This window comes from Hyperolius riggenbachi, chromosome 3, assembly GCF_040937935.1.
Source record: "Hyperolius riggenbachi isolate aHypRig1 chromosome 3, aHypRig1.pri, whole genome shotgun sequence".
Taxonomy (NCBI): domain Eukaryota; kingdom Metazoa; phylum Chordata; class Amphibia; order Anura; family Hyperoliidae; genus Hyperolius; species Hyperolius riggenbachi.
Genome location: NC_090648.1, coordinates 316,256,047 through 316,275,715, shown reverse-complemented (window position 1 = coordinate 316,275,715; position 19,669 = coordinate 316,256,047). Strand labels below are relative to the sequence as shown.

The 19,669-nt window shown below is 45.6% G+C and overlaps 1 protein-coding gene across 4 annotated transcripts in view; it reads right to left on the bottom strand.

Annotated features, from left to right (window-relative positions):
• RASSF3 (Ras association domain family member 3) overlaps window positions 1-19,669 on the bottom strand; it is a 218,750-nt gene that overhangs the window by 58,715 nt on the left and 140,366 nt on the right. Inside the window, exon 1 of one of the 4 annotated variants that reach the window (XM_068276747.1) lies at window positions 11,364-11,759. The exons of the other annotated variants lie outside the window; for them this stretch is intronic. Coding sequence (XP_068132848.1) covers window positions 11,364-11,546 — 183 coding nt within the window. The 5' untranslated portion in view covers window positions 11,547-11,759. Of the gene's footprint in view, window positions 1-11,363; window positions 11,760-19,669 lie in introns of those variants that run through there. 4 annotated transcript variants of the gene reach the window in all.

Below are 19,669 nucleotides of genomic sequence, written 5' to 3'. Positions count from 1 at the left end.
GCAGAAAATAGGTAATACATATACAGACTTCGAAATTATGGCTAAATCAATGACAAAAGTTGCAAAAGTTTACTGTCTATACATGTTTACAATAGGCTACTAGGAGATCAGATCTGCCTATACAGCAGGCTGAATTACACAAGGAGCCAAGCTTTCCTTGGTATCAGCACAATTAGCTGGATGTATTGAATATAAAGTATTCAACATAAAGTTGAAAACATAGAAGGAATACTAACCTTTAAGTCTAGTATGCAACATACTGCAAAAGCAATAGATGTGTTAAAACTAAAAATACCCTGACCCAGATGTATTTCCCTAATACATGGGGAATACATGCCTTGCTCACAGAAGATGGATGTATAGCCTCAGAGGGGAGATTATAGAAAGCCAGTGTCCTCATTTGATTCTGTAAGCAGTTAATAGGAAAAATGAGCCTTGATGGAACATTTACAGTGTTTGTGGTATGCAATGTGAAAAAAGACTGTTCCATGATTTTAAGAATAAGTAAATGCACACACAGGGCAGGGGCAAGTCAAGAGACTAACAAAGTGGCATGTACTGTGACAGCACCTCTTCATCTCATCTTGCACCACTTGTCTACATACACTGAGGACCTACAAATCCTCAATAGTACAAAAAATAAAAAAATAGTAAAATGTTTGTACTGGTTTCTGCGTTTTCACATAATTAGCACATGCCAGTCTCTGTGTTATGTCTGGTTCACAACATGCAATTTCCTGTCAGATGGGTCAAATAGATAATTTCCAACAGGTCCGATTTGATTTCTGATCATTTTTGTATAGAAGTGATTTAAAAAAAAAAACCAATCAGAAAAACGATCTGAAATCAGATCAGACCTATTGGAAATGATCTATTCGACCCGTCTGATGGGAAATTGCATCAGACCTATTGGAAATGATCTATTCGACCCGTCTGATGGGAAATTGCATGTTGTGTACCAGGCATTATACATATTCTGGCTGATAAACCTTCTAGCTAGAGATCCCAACAAGACCACAGCTGAACAACTAGAATGCATGACACTTCATGACATGCCTGAGACAAGACCTAAAGATAACAGAAGCTTTCCAACAGTCCGGAAAACTATAGATTAATTATGCTGGGCATACACGGGTCGATTTGGCGGCCATTTAGCTGCCGGATCGACACCCGCCGAGTCCCCGCGTGCGGATCGATTACCGCTTGTCCCCGCCGGCGCTCCTTATCAGCCGCTCGATTCCCCGCTATTGTCCGCCGGCGGGGATCGAGCGAGGAATCTATTTGGCAGGTCATGTGACCTGTCGGACATTATCAATCGAGCCATCAGCGGCTCGATTGATAAGGACTTCTAGTGCCGTGTATGCCCAGCAGGCTCGATAAGGAGCGCCGGCGGGGACAAGCCGTAATCAATCCACGCGCGGGGACCGCTCCGGCGGCTAATCGGCCGCCGGATCGACCCGTGTATGCCCAGCATAATACCTTAAATCTAATGCACAGAGCATAGCAGGACGGGACCAGGAGTCTGGAAACTTAGTGGATGAAATTTGAGGGACAGTTTTCCCACACAGGCAATGTAATGAATAGCGGAGATGCAGCCGCGCGGTCTGGCGGTGGGGCGGCTGTCTCCGCGTTCAGAGCGGCGGTTTCCGCACAGCAGCATGCGTCTGGTTTGCCTGGGCCTTCTAGTGCACACAGATGTGTGAGCACTCAGACCTCAGTCAGATCCTACAGTGTGTTAGAACCAGGTGGTCCTGGGAATTCACACTTAGCCAGATTACGCTCTTGTTATTTACTATGTTATACCTTAGACCAGTTCCGGGGTGTTGAGACCAAGGACCTCACAACCCAGACTAGGATTGTGCTTTATATCCGTTATGACCATTTGCTTTGTTGACCTCTATCTTGCTTTCTGATTCGGTACCTCTGCCTATCTGCCTACCAGTTGCCAACCTTGCCTGTACCCGGTTACCGAATCAGCCTCCTGTCTTTGTACCTTATCTGCTCGTGTGTTGCCAACCTGACCTGCCCGACCCTTCTGACTGGCACTCATCCCTCGAGTATTCAGTCTGTCTGTACTACCCGTAAAACTATTCCACCAAGTGTCAGTTAGCTGCAAGGACCTCTTGCTCCTCAGAGAGTCCTTCCTGCAGTGCAGCCAGTGGCCTCTATCCCATAGGAGTCCCCTGGCTGCAGTACAGTCTGATTACCAGTTTACCAGGGAATTACGGGCTGCCAGATTATCTCTATCCCCTCTCTTAAGGAGATAGTCCCTGCACAGCCGAGGGCCATCTGCTCCTCAGGTGGTCTCTGGCCAAAGTTATCTGTGTCTCCCGCCCCACGGGAGATAGCCTACAGTTGCACCAAACACACTTCATTAGGTGTCCAGAGGTTAGTCATACTTGTATTATTGGTGATTCTGCAGATCATCCATAATCAGGCAGTGTTCTCCCCAGGCTATTTTAGCCGGGTGCTCCACCCGGCTAGTTTTGGTGAGCACCCGGCTGTCATCGGCTTGCCTCCTCCTATGCTGTAAGCATAGTTACTTACAGAAGCACTGGCCTTGCTTTCTCTCATCTCACCCCACCCGGCTACTTTTTCATGCCACCCGGCTACAATTTCATGCCACCCAGCTGGGAAAAATTTCTGGGGAGAACACTGAGTATACATCTGTATTGTTGATGATTCTGCAGATCATCAATAATCAGATTCTCTCTGTGTGCTGACACCGATCGTTACAGGCAACTAGGGAAAGGAAAAAAAAACAAAAACAGAGCATACTAGTTCCAGTCATGCATAAGATGTCCAACTTTATTAGTTCTCCAGTGGACTGAAAAGCCACAACCAGCATGGTACATGCCAGTACAATAAACTCCTGTTGCTTTAGCTGCCACATTTACTAGACATCATCCACCCACAAAACCCACAAATATGTCAACCCATCCAGGGAGCTTACCAAATAATGCAGTGCAAAGTGCACAACCCCTGGCAAGCACTCAGGATTTCAGTTTACTTTCCAACATATACTTTCATTCAGTGTGAGGACAGCAGTTGTGCCTCCAGGTATTAGGGAAATAAGCATGCATTCTAATATGAAATGGGAATGTAAAATAAAGTGCCATATGTATGTCATTAGCACGCATCAAACAAAATAGTTGATAGGTTGTTACTGAAATTATTGCATTAAACATCAAAGACGTGTGCATGACACTTTTGAATAAGAGATTAATTTGCAAAAGCATCAGTTTGGTGGTTGCTGGATGCAGAAGAGTATTGATGTAATGTTTTACCACATGGCAGGTTATAGAGATCCAATGTTCAGCCTTTTATGCAGTATAATTATCCATCCACCAAGGGTTACCTTTAGTCATCTAGCTTTCATAGGGCTGTGTAAATGAGGAGCCTTGTAGCCTGTACGCCAATGAAAGGTTACCCGGCTTGAAACAAGATATTAGAATGCATGGTTGAAAGCAAGGTTGGGGAGGAGCTAATCACTTAACCACTTTTCCCCCGCCCGTACGAATTTCTCCGTCCCTTTTTCCATCCTTTAACCCCCAGGGACGGAGAAATCGGTACTTTCCGCGTACCCGACGCTGTCCGCACTCCCGCTCGTAAACACGCCGCCCGCCGCTAGTAAACACGCCGCCGCCCGCTCGGAGATCAATGAACGGGAAAATCCATTCCCGTTCGTTGATCTAAGCCCCACAATGATCCGCTGCTCTCCTATGGGCAGCGCGATCATTGTGAGAAAAAAAACTCACGTGTCCAGCCTCCTTATACTTCCTCCAAGCTTCCGGAAGGACGCTTGGAGGTCGCATTAAAACAAAAAGTTACTGTGGCCATCTTGTGGCCAAATAGTAAACTACACCCTACACATTTTTCACATACAAATAAATGATTTTTACACAAAAAATTAACTCATTACCTCCCACACTCCCCATTTTTTTTTTTTTGTAATTAAAAAAAAAATTAAAAAATTTACAATTAAAAAAAATACATAAATAGTTACCTTAGGGACTTAACTTTTTAAATATTTATGTCAAGAGGGTATAACACTGTTACTTTATAAACTATGGGCTTGTAATTAGGGATGGACGCAAAACTGAAAAAATGCACCTTTATTTCCAAATAAAATATTGGCGCCAAACATTGTGATAGGGACATAATTTAAATGGTTTTAGAACCGGGACAAAAGGGCAAATAAATTTCATGGGTTTTAATTATAGTATAATGCATTATTTAAAAACTATAATGGCCGAAAACTGAAAAATAATTATTTTTTTCCCCACATTTTTCCTATTTTCCCATTAAAACACATTTAGAAAAAAATAATTCTTGGCATAATGTCCCACCTAAAGAAAGCCTAATTGGTGGCGGAAAAAACAAGATATAGTTCATTTCATTGGGATAAGTAATGATAAAGTTATAGACGAATGAATGGAAGGAGCGCTGAAAGGTGAAAATTGCTCTGGTGCTCAGGGGGTAAAACCCCTCAGTGGTGAAGTGGTTAATCATAAACCAAATTGGTACTTGGCACCAGCCGTTTTACGCTCCCACATTTGTTCACGACTGACCAAGCCACGAACAAGCACAGGAGTGCAAAACTGCCGTTGACTGTGCCCAGAAAACCACTTGTTAACCCGCTAAGACCATCTGTAATGTGTGCTTGTAAACCAACATAATTATTTTCAATGCTTGCTATAGCCTGCCTCTCTACACTCCTAAAGAACAACTGAAGTGAAAAGAATATGGAAGCTGCCATAGTTATTTCCTTTTAAGAAATACCAGTTGCCTGGTAGCCCTACTGATCTATTTGGCTGCAGTAGTGTCTGCACAACACCAGATAAAAAAAAAAAACAACATACAGCTAATCTTGTCAGTTCTGAATGTCAGAAACACCTGATCTGCTGCACGCTTGTTCAGGGTCTATGGCTAAAAGTATTAGAGGCAGAGGATCAGCAGGATAGCCAGGTAACTGGTATTGCTTAAAAGGAAAAACATGTCAGCCTCCACATATCTCTCGCTACAGTTTTCCACGTAGTCCAAAGCTGAGTGTTCCTTACATAAGCAACTCTGTGTTGTGACCTCACTCTATGTCACTGTTGGACTGGTTTACTTTAAAATAAGGGGTGGCTCTAATTTTTTGGCCACTCACTAACAGAGGAGCCAAAAAAAATTAGAGACACACTCTAATAAGTTGGTTCACCTTTAAGCCCCATCTACACGACACGATTCTTTGTGTGATTCGATTGCGATTCTATTTACAATCCGATTAAATCCGACATGGCCGATCGGGATTCGATTCAATTCGATTTGCCATGGCAAAACAATGGCAAATCAGATTGAATCGAATCATGATCGGACATGTATTTAATCGGATCGTAAATAGAATCGTTATCGAATCGTACAAAGAATCATATCGTGTAGATGGTGCTTTAGTTATGATCACAGCCGATTTTCTTGGCATGGACTCAAGATTTTGATACCGTCGCTGAGCAATGTTGGCCCATACCGACATAATGGCAGCTCTAAGTTGGGTCAGACTGGATGGTGGCTTTTCCAAGCTTTAAAGTGATCTTTCAAACTTAATCCCAGAATTTCTCCATAGGATTGAAGTCAGGGGGCTGAGCTGGCCATGGAAGCAGATTAAACTCAGAGTAAGGTTACTCAAACCAATTTGAGACCGATTGAGCACAGTGGCAAGGACCCACAACAGGCATCTTTCTATTGTTCTGTGTTAACAAAGGCACTTTTGATGGTCTCCTGCTGCTAAAGCCCATCCTTTGCAAAGTCTATTGTTGTGCGTAAGAATATGCTTTGTGATGCACCTCCATTGAATTCCGCTGCAATGCTGCAGACTAGGCCTGCTATTCGCCTTTCAACTCTCGTTCACCAGCCTTCTTTGACCAGAATGGTCCTTATTGCTTGCAGGTTTTTCTCTCAACTGCCAATCTCTAAACACCTGAGATACTGTTGGGCGAGAAAATCCTAAGAGTTGTTTCAGAGATGCTAGCACCAGCTCTTCTTGCACTGACAATCATCCCTCGTTCGTTCAGTCACAAATCTTTCATCTTACCCATTTTGACATTTAAGGACAATTGAAGTGGGAGGAATATGGAGGCTTCCATATTTATTTCCTGTTATATCAGTTGCCTGGCAGCCCTGCTGATCTAGTTGGCTGCAGTAGTGGCTGAATTACACCAGAAACAAGCATGCAGCTAATCTTGGCAGATCTGGCAATGTCAACCACCTGATCTGCATATGCTCGTTTAAGGTCTATGGCAAAAGTATTAGAGGGAGAGGATCAGCAAGATAGCCAGGCAACAAGTATTGCTCAAAGGTAAACAAACATGTTAGTCACCACATACCTCTAGCTACAGTTGTCCTTTACCTTCAGGAGATGTAGTTATCATGGAAGTTAAACATTTTGATCATTTGATCGATTCTGTATAGAAATGAAAATCTATTCGGAAATCAGAATGGACCTGTTGGAAATGATCTATTTGACTATCAGTCTGACGGAAAATTGCATAGTGCGTACCAGGCATAAAGGACACAGCTGGAAGGATTCTGTATCAGGTAGGTGGACACTTGGACCTAAAATGGTCTGCTTCATGAAACTGAAAACAGATGTGGATAAAGCCTATGTATGTACTGAACTTGTACCGCTCTAACCATTTTTTGCAGGTGACTTTTCAGGGGGAATGTTTTATATCCCCAAATTATTCGCTCAAACATAACATGCCCTCAGCTTTTTTTCCCTAAGCAAATGCTCTGCATACATTTGTGTATGTTGATATTTTATCCTTCAAATTTTTCCATTGAAAACATAAAAGCCATTAAGTTTCCCATAATTTTAACATGGCCAACAAGACAGCATAAGGGCCCATTTCCACTATCGCGAATTCGCATGCGGTTTCCGCATAGCAATACAAGTGAATGGGACTGCTTCCAATTGTCAGGATTCCTTTGCGTTTTTCTGTGCAGAAAAAATTCGCATGGCAGAGCCATCAGAATTCGCATACCGCTGTGCGAATCGCATACAATGTATTTAATAGGAAATTCGCATGAGGTTTGGGTATGCGAATTTTCATGCGAATTCGCATAGAAACAATGGAAAAGCACACCAGCACAGCCATGGTTAAATTCGCATACATAGTCATCCATGCGAATTCGCATAAAAATTCGCGTGAAAATTCACATAGACCCGCATGCGAAATTCGCATCCGCATGCGAATTTTTACCGCGGCGATTCGCACTGCACAAGTGGAAATGCAGCCTCAAACAACTGTCTGTCACAAGATGTAATATTATGCACTGTGCAGAAACTTCTATCCAAACCCAGAGAGAACATCCATTTCAGTTGACCGATTAACCCAAAATAGAGTCAGAAAGTGTCTGTGTAAGCTGAACTGTAACCAAAAGAAAAGGATCTTTCAGTCTGACCATCATGGCCCTTTCACATTATAGTAGTTTGTGTGCATTTCTGCAAGTGCAAATATACTGCATGTGGCTTCCCACAGGAAAACTACAGTTTTCATATTTACAATTTTAAATGCGCAGCATGCTGTATTTTCTGCCTTCCCCTTTGCTAGTCTGTAGGTTATCAGCCACCACAGTAGCAGCCATTGATTAGCAGCCACCACTACGCTGATAACAGCCACTGATAAACAGCTGCCACTGCACTAGCTGCACAGGGTATATGGTTTATTTCCCAAGGAAATGCTTTGACAAAATGCCACAGGCATACTGTATCTAACAGCAATCATCAAAAATGGTGTTTAATCTTGCTGGTTCGGCCTCCTAGCATTCAAGAATGGTGATATTGCTCTTGGCCTAAAAAGTTTGGACACCCCTGGCATAAGTGAATTTCATAATGCAAGTTCAGTTACCTTTTAGGCTGCTTACACACCAAGACGTTACAGGCGCACGTTAGTGCGCCTGTAACGCTTCCCCAACGCACAGCAATGTAACACAAGTGGGCTGTTCACACAGCCCACGTTGCGTTACATGTAACGCTGCACGTTCTGTGCAAAGTGCAGCATGCTACGGCGTTGGAGCGGCTATAGCCGCGTTAGACTGTTTGCACATGCGCAGTGGGGGGCGGAGAGGAGGCGGGGAGAGCCAGCTACAGTAGCCGTGCACATGGCTACTTAATATTTACTGCACTGGCGGGCGCTGATTGGCCGGCGGGACCACGTGATGCGGAGTGTCTCGCTCCGCATCACGTGGTCCCGCTGGCCAATCAGCGCCACTCTGGGAGACATTATAGGACTCGAGCCACCTAACGCGGCTCACTCTTCCGTCGGCTCTTGCAGCACCATACGTTGTGTTAGGTGCACGTTATGCGACCTTAACGTGCCACCTAATGCAACGTCTTGGTGTGTAAGAAGCCTAAAAGCAATAAATGTGAGGGCAGAAATATGAGAGCAACTGTTGCAGAATTGACATACAGGAACATGCTCTATGGTGTTGGCCTGCAGATCCTGTCCACTACTATTGATCCAGAAAACAACATACAGGCTTAGAAGTCCCAATATGTACAGTTCTAAGTGAATGGCTTACTAGATGGCAAAAATGATCAAGGCTATTCTAGGTCTTGCAAAAATTTACTGCAGCTCATAAACTTCTACCCTATTCACACAGGTACACACAGGGCCGGATTACCGACCAGGCAACAAAAGCAGTCGCATGGGGCCCCATTCAGAGTCAAAGGGGCCCCATTAGAACTCAAACCAGCCCTCGCCATCCTGTCAGCGGTGGCTGGATGGTATAATAGTTAAAGGGACTCTGAGCAGTGCAGTAACTATGGAAAGATGCATATCATTTTAAAGCTCTCTTTCTCCTCTTTCCAATGATATATAAATCGCCGCCCTATGCCTTTTAGTTTTCGCAGCCATGGCAATTTCGCGGAAATAGCGAAAACTAAAAGGCGTAGGGTGGCAGTTTATCATTGGGAAGAGGAGAAAGAGCTTCAAAATGATATGCATCTTTGCATAGATACATTGTATTACACAGGACGACTAGACTCCAAAGTCGGTAGCTGGATTCAGCACAATGCAATGAAATATAAGGAACCCAGGGGGATATAATTACAAACATCATGCTGGTAGGTGTGAGGATGTAATTAATTAGTTGTGGGTATGCTTAAAGGCATACCCACAGGCACTGCTCGAAGTCCCTTTAAGGGCTCTGCCTCTGACACAGGAGACCAGGGTTCGAATCTCAGCTCTGCCTGTTCAGTAAGCCAGCACCTATTCAGTAGGAGACCTTAGGCAAGTCTCTCTAACACTGCTACTGCTATAGGGTGCGTCCTAGTGGCTGCAGCTCTGGCACTTTGAGTCCGCCAGGAGAAAAGCGCGATATAAATGTTATTTGTCTTGTCTAATGATGCCATGAGCTGCTGATTGTCTTCAGAGTCAGGCTCTCCTCCTAGGTCCCCCTCCTGCTACTGTGCACTCTGACGCTGCCCACTCCTCCCTCCCTTCCCACAGAGAACCACAGCAAGAATGATATCAGCAGATGGCAAACGCTCACTCACCTATACATGATCCAAGCGATAGAGATCCCCTCATCTGAAACCCATCTGTCTCTTCTACAGTGCAGCCGCTCGCTCTGAACTTCCTGATTCTCAGATCAGACAGGAAGTAGGAAGTAGTAATAGTAGTAGTAACAGAGCGGCAGCACTCTAGAGGAGACAGATGGGCTCCGGATGACGGGACCTCTATTGCTTGGATCGCAATAGGTGAATGTGAGTCATCTGGTGCTGTCATTCTCCCCCGCTGCGGCTGCCTTCTCTGCTGGACTATCGTATTCACTGGGATGGAGGCTGCATGATGGCTGTCTAGTTTGGGAGGAAATCGGTTGTTCAGTGGTGGGGGTGGTTATGTAATTCTTCCTGGAGGAACGGCTTTCAGTTTGGCGGTATCCAGAGCTTTCTGCCATTGCCAGGCTGGAGATGCAGGGGGAAAGTGCTGCTGCTGTGATATCTGGCGCCCTCTTCACAGAGGTGCCCCAGCCCCTGAGTGCAAATGTCCCAGCCATTCATCTCTCACTCTGCATTTTGCTGCTGCTATTCCCTGCATTGTGCACCCACAGAGGAAAGCGGGCTGTTGCCCAGAGCAACCAGTAGCTCGGCTGCCCCGGTGTGTGCGGCATATTGCTGTGCAGCTCCATCTTCTGATTCTATTATGACATGATGGGGGGGCCCAAATCAGTTACTTTGCTTAGGGCCCCATTTAGCCTTAATCCAGCTCTGGGTACACATGAATAAAACCACAGTATTATCACATAAAGAATATTAACTCGATTGTCACCTCATCACACATTGCAGCTAAACTTGCTTTGTATGGAGCTGGTTACTTTCAGTTAACAAGATTACTGCAACACTATGTGCCTGACCTGCTCAAAGGGATTATAAAAGAGGCACAGACAGGGATACACCAGCAGAAAGCTCACATTACCACTGTCATGTAACCCTACTTAAATTACCCAATGAACTCACCTGATCAAAAACAATGTTTAACAAGATATAAACTGCTAATGCTTCACATGACACAACAGTTTATTGTACATACACTATAAAAGCTGACTCTACTATGGATTGCAAAACTAAAAACATATGTTGGCCAAGTAGTGATAGATAATCTCGCAGCTACCTAAAGCGACAAGAGGGCAGCCGCAATGCACTTGCTTAGGTCATGAGCAGTCTCAGAAGTGGGTGTGGATTATAAGGAAACAACACGTAATACCAGCAGTGTTATTTTGATTGCTGAGCCAAGTTAGCTATATTACAGCTAATTACTGATTAACAGAATTAAATACTTGGCATGTAATTTGAGTTTTCCCTGTATTTTCCATCACATCTCCATATATTGGAGCAACTAACTAGAACTTTTGCTGCTAGCTAGTTGTGAAAGGTATGGGTTGGACGCCGTTTTCCACCACCAAGAAGTCTAACTTCAAATTCCTGATACGATCTAACATTAGGAGTAGAGTATGACTTCAAGCAAAGTATTTTTATATACTTGGAAAGGCCATATACACTATCATGAAATGTCAGTGGTTACAGAACAAGCTGCCACATAAATCCTGGACACTACCAAACTGCTGACAGCATATGCTCTGCATGGCATTCACTGAGGACAGCAAGAGATAAGAGTTCTGATGTAAAAATAAAGAAAAGTGAAGCAGCTGACTTGTGTGTCCCTCTCCTGCATTCGAACAGAACAGTGCTGTTACAATCTCCCCCAATAATAATCTATAGAAGCGAGCACCAGCTCACCCGCACCGTGCCCGAGCAGCGCTAGTGACCAGCCAGCCATGTGTGCCAGGCTGCCGTATACATGTACGGGAAGGGAACTCACTTGCTGGCCCCGGGACGACTTCCACGGGCTCCTCTTGAAGGAGGTTTTAGCGGTGAAGTAAAACTCCTCCGAGTCCTCCTCCAGGCTGCTGTATCCGCTGCTCATGCTGCTGCTCCACGTCATCTGCTGCCAAGTATCCCCGTGTCTTGTATCTCCCCCCGGCTCCCCGCTACAGGCGCTCATCCACCCGGCCGGGCTGCCAGCGCCCTCCTCGCCGGGCAGGCACGCTCACATAACGTCTCACACGTACAGCTGGTACTATGAAGGGCAGGACACCGCGGCTGAAAGTAGCTGAGCCCGGCCGGGTGAGCGGAGGAGTCCTGCTGGAAACTCTGTACAAATCCACACGCAACAAGCCGAGTCTGCCTGACTGCAGAGTAACTGTGGTGAACTATTTCCTGCTGCAGTCACTTACAGCGCACAGCTCCTCCTGCTGGCCGGTGTCCCGCCCCCCGCACTGCAAGCCAGGTGACACACACAGCCTCTCTAGCCGCCTTCTCCTGGCTTGGCTAGGTCTTGCGCAAACACCTGCTGCTTCTTCCTGTGCAGTGCACACAGGCAGTGATGCAACTACCACCAGACTCTAGCTGCCTCATGCTATATGCACACATAAGTCTTGCACACACTTGCTGCTACTTCCTGTGCAGTGCACACACCTGCTGCTTCTTCCTGTGCAGTGCACACAGGCAGTGATGCAATTACCACCCGCCTCTAGCTGCCTCATCCTGTATACACACACCTGCTGCTTCTTCCTGTGCAGTGCACACAGGCAGTGATGCAATTACCACCAGCCTCTAGCTGAGTAGCTGGGTCATCCTGCATACACACACATGCTGCTTCTTCCTGTGCAGCCATGCAGCTACCACCAGCCTCGAGCTGCCTCATGCTATGCACACACCTGTTGCTTCTTCCTGTGCAGTGCACACAGGCAGTGATGCAATTACCACCAGACTCTAGCTGCCTCATGCTACACACACGCTACACACACGCTCTACACACACACACACACACACACACACACACACACACACACACACACACACACACACACACACACACACACACCTACGTCCTGTGCAGTCATGCAGCTAGCACTAGCCTCTAGCTGCCTCATGCTATACACACACCTGTTGCTACTTCCTGTGCAGTGCACACAGGCAGTGATGCAACTACCACCAGACTCTAGCTGCCTCATGCTATATGCACACACGTCTTGCACACACACCTGCTGCTTTTTCCTGTGCAGTCATGCAGCTAGCACCAGCCTCTAGCTGCCTTCAATACACAGGTGTTCCTTGCACACCTCCTGCTTTCTCCTGTGCATTGTACACAGGCAGTAATGCTCCCAAGACCAGCATCTGGCTGCCTTCTGTGTACTAAACGTAGTTCCCCAACCCTATCCTCAAAGCCCATCAACAGTGCATGTTTTGCAGGAAACCACAAACATGCATAGGTAAGGTAATTAGTGTCTCACCAGAGCTGAGTAGCTACCTGTGTGGATTACTACATAACATGCACTGTTGGTGGGCCTTGAGGACAGGGTTGGGGAACACTGTTAACTAACATGTACTTCTACAACTCACCTGATGCCATTTCTGGTGCAGTGCACTCAGCTCCTCCAGTGCAGGCAGTGATGCACCAACCACTAGGCCTAGCTGCCCACTACTGTGTGCACACATGCATTGTCTTCCATACACCTGCTGCTGTTTCTTGTGCACTGCACAAATCTCCTCCAGTATAGGCAACAATCTATTTACCCCCAACCTGTAGCTGTGGTGTGGTGTGGTCAAGCTTGCCAGTACTGGGTATATGCGAGTAAAGTCTACACATGCCCAGTAGAATGAAGGCGCTTGTGCATGGAGGAAAAAAAGCTGTGTACGACTGCTTCTTTCTACTGATTGTGTTAATATTGCTATACAATGTGTATTAGCTAGTCTGCATGTGGTAGGGTGAAAATACGTGTATACAGAACTACCATCTGCAGGCTAAAGTATATAATGCCTGTGCCAAGCATGAGTAGCTGGCACTGTTCATTTAGGCTCTAGCACTCAGTTGTTACAAACTGGGCTGTGGAGTTGAAGCTGTTGGTTAACTGGAGTCAAAGTCAGTGGTTTCATAAACTAAGGAGTCGGATGACCACTGGAATCAGTGGTTTCTAGGGATGATCAATAAGATGCACATTTTTATGCAAATGTATGGAGTTTGAAAATGGACCAATCAATTTAAACCCAGGTTTAAACTGATTGGTCCATTTTCAAGCTGCATACATTTGCATAGAAAAATTGCATCATTTTGCATCAACTAGGAAGAATATGCATATCTGTGATCATCCCTAGTGGTTGCAGAAACTGAGAAGTCAGATTCAGATGATTTTTTTTACCGACTCCACAGCCTTGATTACAAAGCTGGAGTGCCAGCTAACCTTTACACAGGTGGGGTAATTAGCGTCTCAGCTAGGTAGATTCCATGTAGCTGACACACTAATTCTCCCCATCTGTGCATAGGTGAGGTTGTCTGCAAAACATGCACCGTTGGGGTGTCAAGAGGACAGGTTTGAGAAACACTGGTGTAAGGCATCATGTAGTGGGTTTAGTGTTAGGGGACAGGGTAGGGGGACATTAGTTTTATTAAACAGGGTTATGGATGAGTAGCAAGAAAGGATTTTTGTTAGGAAGGGGTTAACTTGGGCACTTAGAACAAAATGTTCACACTTTAAATAAAGCCTAATCTACCTCTCAATCTACTATAAACCCTTACCTGACAATTTATCCTAACCAACTACCTCAGCCTTCCCTAAGCTACCCTTAAACTAACCTAGTCCACCCTCCAATCGCCACTGTTGGCAAATCTGATCTCGCAATCAGCTTTACTTCCAGTATCTTCCATATATTCCACCTACTGACTGCATTTGGCAAACATGAAATATTTCTTATTCTTTAATAAGAAAAGTCAGGATAACATGATCTATTGCAACACAGAGATGTGACCATGCAATAGTATGGCAGCAACACACACTGTTCTACACAGACATCCAATACTAGACACTCATTAAGGCCTGGTGCACACCAAAAAACGCTAGCAGATCCGCAAAATGCTAGCAGATTTTGAAACGCTTTTTGTTTTTTTTCTGTAGCGTTTCAGCTAGCATTTTGCGGTTTTGTGAAGCATTTTTGGTGTAGTAGATTTCAGATATTGTTACAGTAAAGCTGTTACTGAACAGCTTCTGTAACAAAAACGCCTGCAAAACCGCTCTGAACTGCCATTTTTCAGAGCGGTTTGCGGTTTTTCTATACTTAACATTGAGGCAGAAACGCATCCACAATCCAAAAAATGCCTCACCCCGGGAGTATGCGTTTCTGCAAAACGCCTCCCGCTCTGGTGTGAACCACCCCATTGAGATACATTGACCAAGCGTATCCGCAGCCGCAAGCGGCTGCAGAAACGCTGAAAAAGCCGCTCGGTGTGCACCAGCCCTAACTGACCATTATTATCTATAGCTTAGATAACACAAATGGAGAGATAATTCTGGCGAGACTGACTATCATGTAACACTGTAGATCAGAAAGATATGTGTGAAAAATCATAACCGTAAATTAATAACCCTAAAACCCCCAAAATAGAGAGGTTATTCACATGTCTCAACCACTTTCCTACATTACACCCAAAAATGGATATCCCTCCTAAAATGGCCATACGCTACAACTAGGTTTTACAAGCTGTCAAGTTTATTGTACTAAAACCAGAGTGAGTGACATAAGCAGCATACAATTATAACAACATGGATGAAGATGAAAAAAACAATTCTTTGGTGTTAAAGAGATTGTAGTTCTGGCATTGATTACAATTTTGGATTTCCATCCAGTTTTCTATGGTTGAAGCTAAACTTAGTTTATTACACAGACTGTAAAATGTAGCAGGGTGTGAAGACTACTGATGCAAGCAACATAAAACAAAATAGTTATACACAATCGCTTAAGCGCACATCCTATTTCATATAAAAGTCCACATAAACATCATTCAGGAGTTCTCAATGCTGTTTTCATATGCAATTTCTTGATCTCTTATGCCACCATCACCATGGACACCCAACAGTAAACAGACTCACCAGATGTATTGGCCACTGCTAGACTGGCCAACCATGCATAAATCCAGGAGCCTCAGTACTTCAGGATCCTGGTACCGCAGTGATGCTGTCCGTTTAGACCACCATCATCCTCCCCATAATCCATGCAATGTACCTCAAAGAAATAGCCTCCATAGCATAACTCCGTAAAAAACTTAAAACTTTAATTATAAAATTGCACTCACATGCTCCAGAATGTATTGCACATATAGAGTTTTACGGGCTCTCCCCCATTGCCTGGCAGGGCACAGCTTGTGTTGGGTCCTCCTGTTCCCCCTCCACTCAGCTTGCAGACACCACCGCCTCCACCGGCCGTTCGCATCCTGGTATGTCCAACCTCCCGCCCGATCGATTTCGTCACTCCCTCGTGACTCATCAGGGGCACGGGAGTTGGACTTATTACCAGGGTTTTTATATCCTTTTACTGGAAGCTAATTGCCTCTTCCTTCCTCTTCCGTCCACGTCATACGCGTCATGACGTACGCATGATCACATGTCTCCTTCCGTCTCTTTCAATTGGTCGCTTCCGCACTCACTACATGAGTCATTACGTCCACGTTCGGTCGCCTTTTTCCGCGTCATACGCGTCATCATTTATGCGTCATCCGTCCGCGTCACATGCGTCAGTACGTACGCATTATACATGTTATCTCTCGGGCTGCCCTGATTGGCTGCCTTTTTCCGCGTCACATGCGTCATGACGTACGCATTGATTTTAACTAGTTTGCAAGCTGATTGGTTGTCCCCTTTCCCACTTCCTATCTTCGGGACCTCCCCGTCTTATCCCAGTTAACCCTTCATGTGGGTGCATTCCACACTCAGGGCAACTGTATTTAAAGCATGTAGTATCCTTATTTCAAGAAATGTGGGTAAACATTATGTTGTTACCGGGGCCACCCCTTCCTATGCTATTGCCTTACAGCCCACCCTGCAAGGGAGAAGGCCCGTTTACATCATCTGTCCATATTCCTTTACATACACATTAATTAAGAACCCCCCCCAAACCTTACTCATGCTATCCACACTACATTACATAATCTTTAAAAATCATATTATCCTCTATATCTTGTGTACTCCCTACCTTATCTTGTTATTCTCTTGTCAATTATCAGCTATAAAGCAATTAAGATCCAGGTCAATGTTTAACCCTCCCGGCTGCAGACTCCCCAGTCCATATATCCATCTTGTCTCTTTCCTGGATATGTGTCGTACCTTGTGACAACCCCTCCACCCATATTCCATCTTTTCAAGGCCGGAGAAATGTAACCCCCCCGGATTGCATTGGTGGTGGGTTCTAAAGTGTTCTGATACACTATGTCCTCCAAACCCTTTCTTGATATTCCTGATATGTTCCATCACCCTAGATTTTAATGCCCTGGTAGTTCTGCCTACGTATTGTTTCCCACACCCACACCATAACAAATATACCACCCCACTGTGTTACAAGTGATATTCTGTAGTATCTTGAACTTTGCCCCATTTGCATGGGATGTGACCTAATTTATCTTGCTACCTTTAGCCTCTCTGGCCCCAGTTCATATACAGAAGGGCCCCGAATTTAAAACAGATATTGGCACCCAGCCTGGTGGAGGGGCCTAAGAATAAAAAGGAAGCCTTCTGGCACCAAAAAGGGTTTTTTCCATGCAGGGGGTGCAAGGCATGTGAAGAGGCTAAGGGTAGCAAGAAAAATGAGGTCACATCCCATGCAAATGGGGCAAAGTTCAAGATACTACAGAATATCACTTGTAACACAGTGGGGGTGGTATATTTGTTATGGTGTGGGTGTGGGAAACAATACGTAGGCAGAACTACCAGGGCATTAAAATCTAGGGTGATGGAACATATCAGGAATATCAAGAAAGGGTTTGGAGGACATAGTGTATCAGAACACTTTAGAACCCACCACCAATGCAATCCGGGGGGGTTACATTTCTCCGGCCTTGAAAAGATGGAATATGGGTGGAGGGGTTGTCACAAGGTACGACACATATCCAGGAAAGAGACAAGATGGATATATGGGCTGGGGAGTCTGCAGCCGGGAGGGTTAAACATTGACCTGGATCTTAATTGCTTTATAGCTGATAATTGACAAGAGAATAACAAGATAAGGTAGGGAGTACACAAGACATAGAGGATAATATGATTTTTAAAGATTATGTAATGTAGTGTGGATAGCATGAGTAAGGTTTGGGGGGGGGGGGGGGGGGGTTTCTTAATTAATGTGTATGTAAAGGAATATGGACAGATGATGTAAACGGGCCTTCTCCCTTGCAGGGTGGGCTGTAAGGCAATAGCATAGGAAGGGGTGGCCCCGGTAACAACATAATGTTTACCCACATTTCTTGAAATAAGGATACTACATGCTTTAACCACCCTGGCGTTCTGATTAAATCGCCAGGGTGGCTGCGGGAGGGTTTTTTTTAAATAAAAAAAAAACTATTTCATGCAGCCAACTGAAAGTTGGCTGCATGAAAGCCCACTAGAGGGCGCTCCGGAGGCGATCTTCCGATCGCCTCCGGCGCCCAGAATAAACAAGGAAGGCCGCAATGAGCGGCCTTCCTTGTTTTGCTTATATCGTCGCCATAGCGACGAGCGGAGTGACGTCATCGACGTCAGCCGACGTCCTGACGTCAGCCGCCTCCGATCCAGCCCTTAGCGCTGGCCGGAACTTTTTGTTCCGGCTACGCTGGGCTCAGGCGGCTGGGGGGACCCTCTTTCGCCGCTGCTCGCGGCGGATCGCCGCAGAGCGGCGGCGATCAGGCAGCGCACGCGGCTGGCAAAGTGCCGGCTGCGTGTGCTGCTTTTTATTTGATGTAAATCGGCCCAGCAGGGCCTGAGCGGCAGCCTCCGGCGGTGTTGGACGAGCTGAGCTCGTCCAGACCGCTCAGGTGGTTAAATACAGTTGCCCTGAGTGTGGAATGCACCCACATGAAGGGTTAACTGGGATAAGACGGGGAGATCCCGAAGATAGGAAGTGGGAAAGGGGACAACCAATCAGCTTGCAAACCAGTTAAAATCAATGCGTACGTCATGACGCATGTGACGCGGAAAAAGGCAGCCAATCAGGGCAGCCCGAGAGATAACATGTATAATGCGTACGTACTGACGCATGTGACGCGGACGGATGACGCATAAATGATGACGCGTATGACGCGGAAAAAGGCGACCGAACGCGGACGTAATGGCGCATGTAGTGAGTGCGGAAGCGACCAATTGAAAGAGACGGAAGGAGACATGTGATCATGCGTACGTCATGACGCGTATGACGCGGACGGAAGAGGAAGGAAGAGGCAATTAGCTTCCAGTAAAAGGATATAAAAACCCTGGTAATGAGTCCAACTCCCGTGCCCCTGATGAGTCACGAGGGAGTGACGAAATCGATCAGGCGGGAGGTTGGACATACCAGGAAGCGAACGGCTGGTGGAGGCGGTGGTGTCTGCAAGCTGAGTGGAGGGGGAACAGGAGGACCCAACACAAGCTGTGCCCTGCCAGGCAATGGGGGAGAGCCCGTAAAACTCTATATGTGCAATACATTCTGGAGCATGTGAGTGCAATTTTATAATTAAAGTTTTAAGTTTTTTACGGAGTTATGCTATGGAGGCTATTTCTTTGAGGTACATTGCATGGATTATGGGGAGGATGATGGTGGTCTAAACGGACAGCATCACAGCGGTACCAGGATCCTGAAGTACTGAGGCTCCTGGATTTGTGCATGGTTGGCCAGTCTAGCAGTGGCCAATACATCTGGTGAGTCTGTTTACTGTTGGGTGTCCATGGTGATGGTGGCATAAGAGATCAAGAAATTGCATATGAAAACAGCATTGAGAACTCCTGAATGATGTTTATGTGGACTTTTATAGGAAATAGGATGTGCGCTTAAGCGATTGTGTATAAGTATTTAGGTCTTGCCGGACCTTGTGGTAGCGCACTCCGCTGGGACTTTTTATAGTTTTTAAATTTGTATCAGCTATAGCGCTTTGATATTACGTTACATAAAACAAAATAGGAAAGAGGATGGGGCACTAGTGTAGTTTAGGGGACCCAGCAGGAAACCTCATAGGGATTATTTCTCCAATCACAGCACCCTTTACAGCACAAAGCATTGCGATTGGCCAAACAAACAGCGTGGGCGTAGTTTACTACAACCTTTCTGAAACCTAGCAGTTTGGGAGGCTTCTCTTCA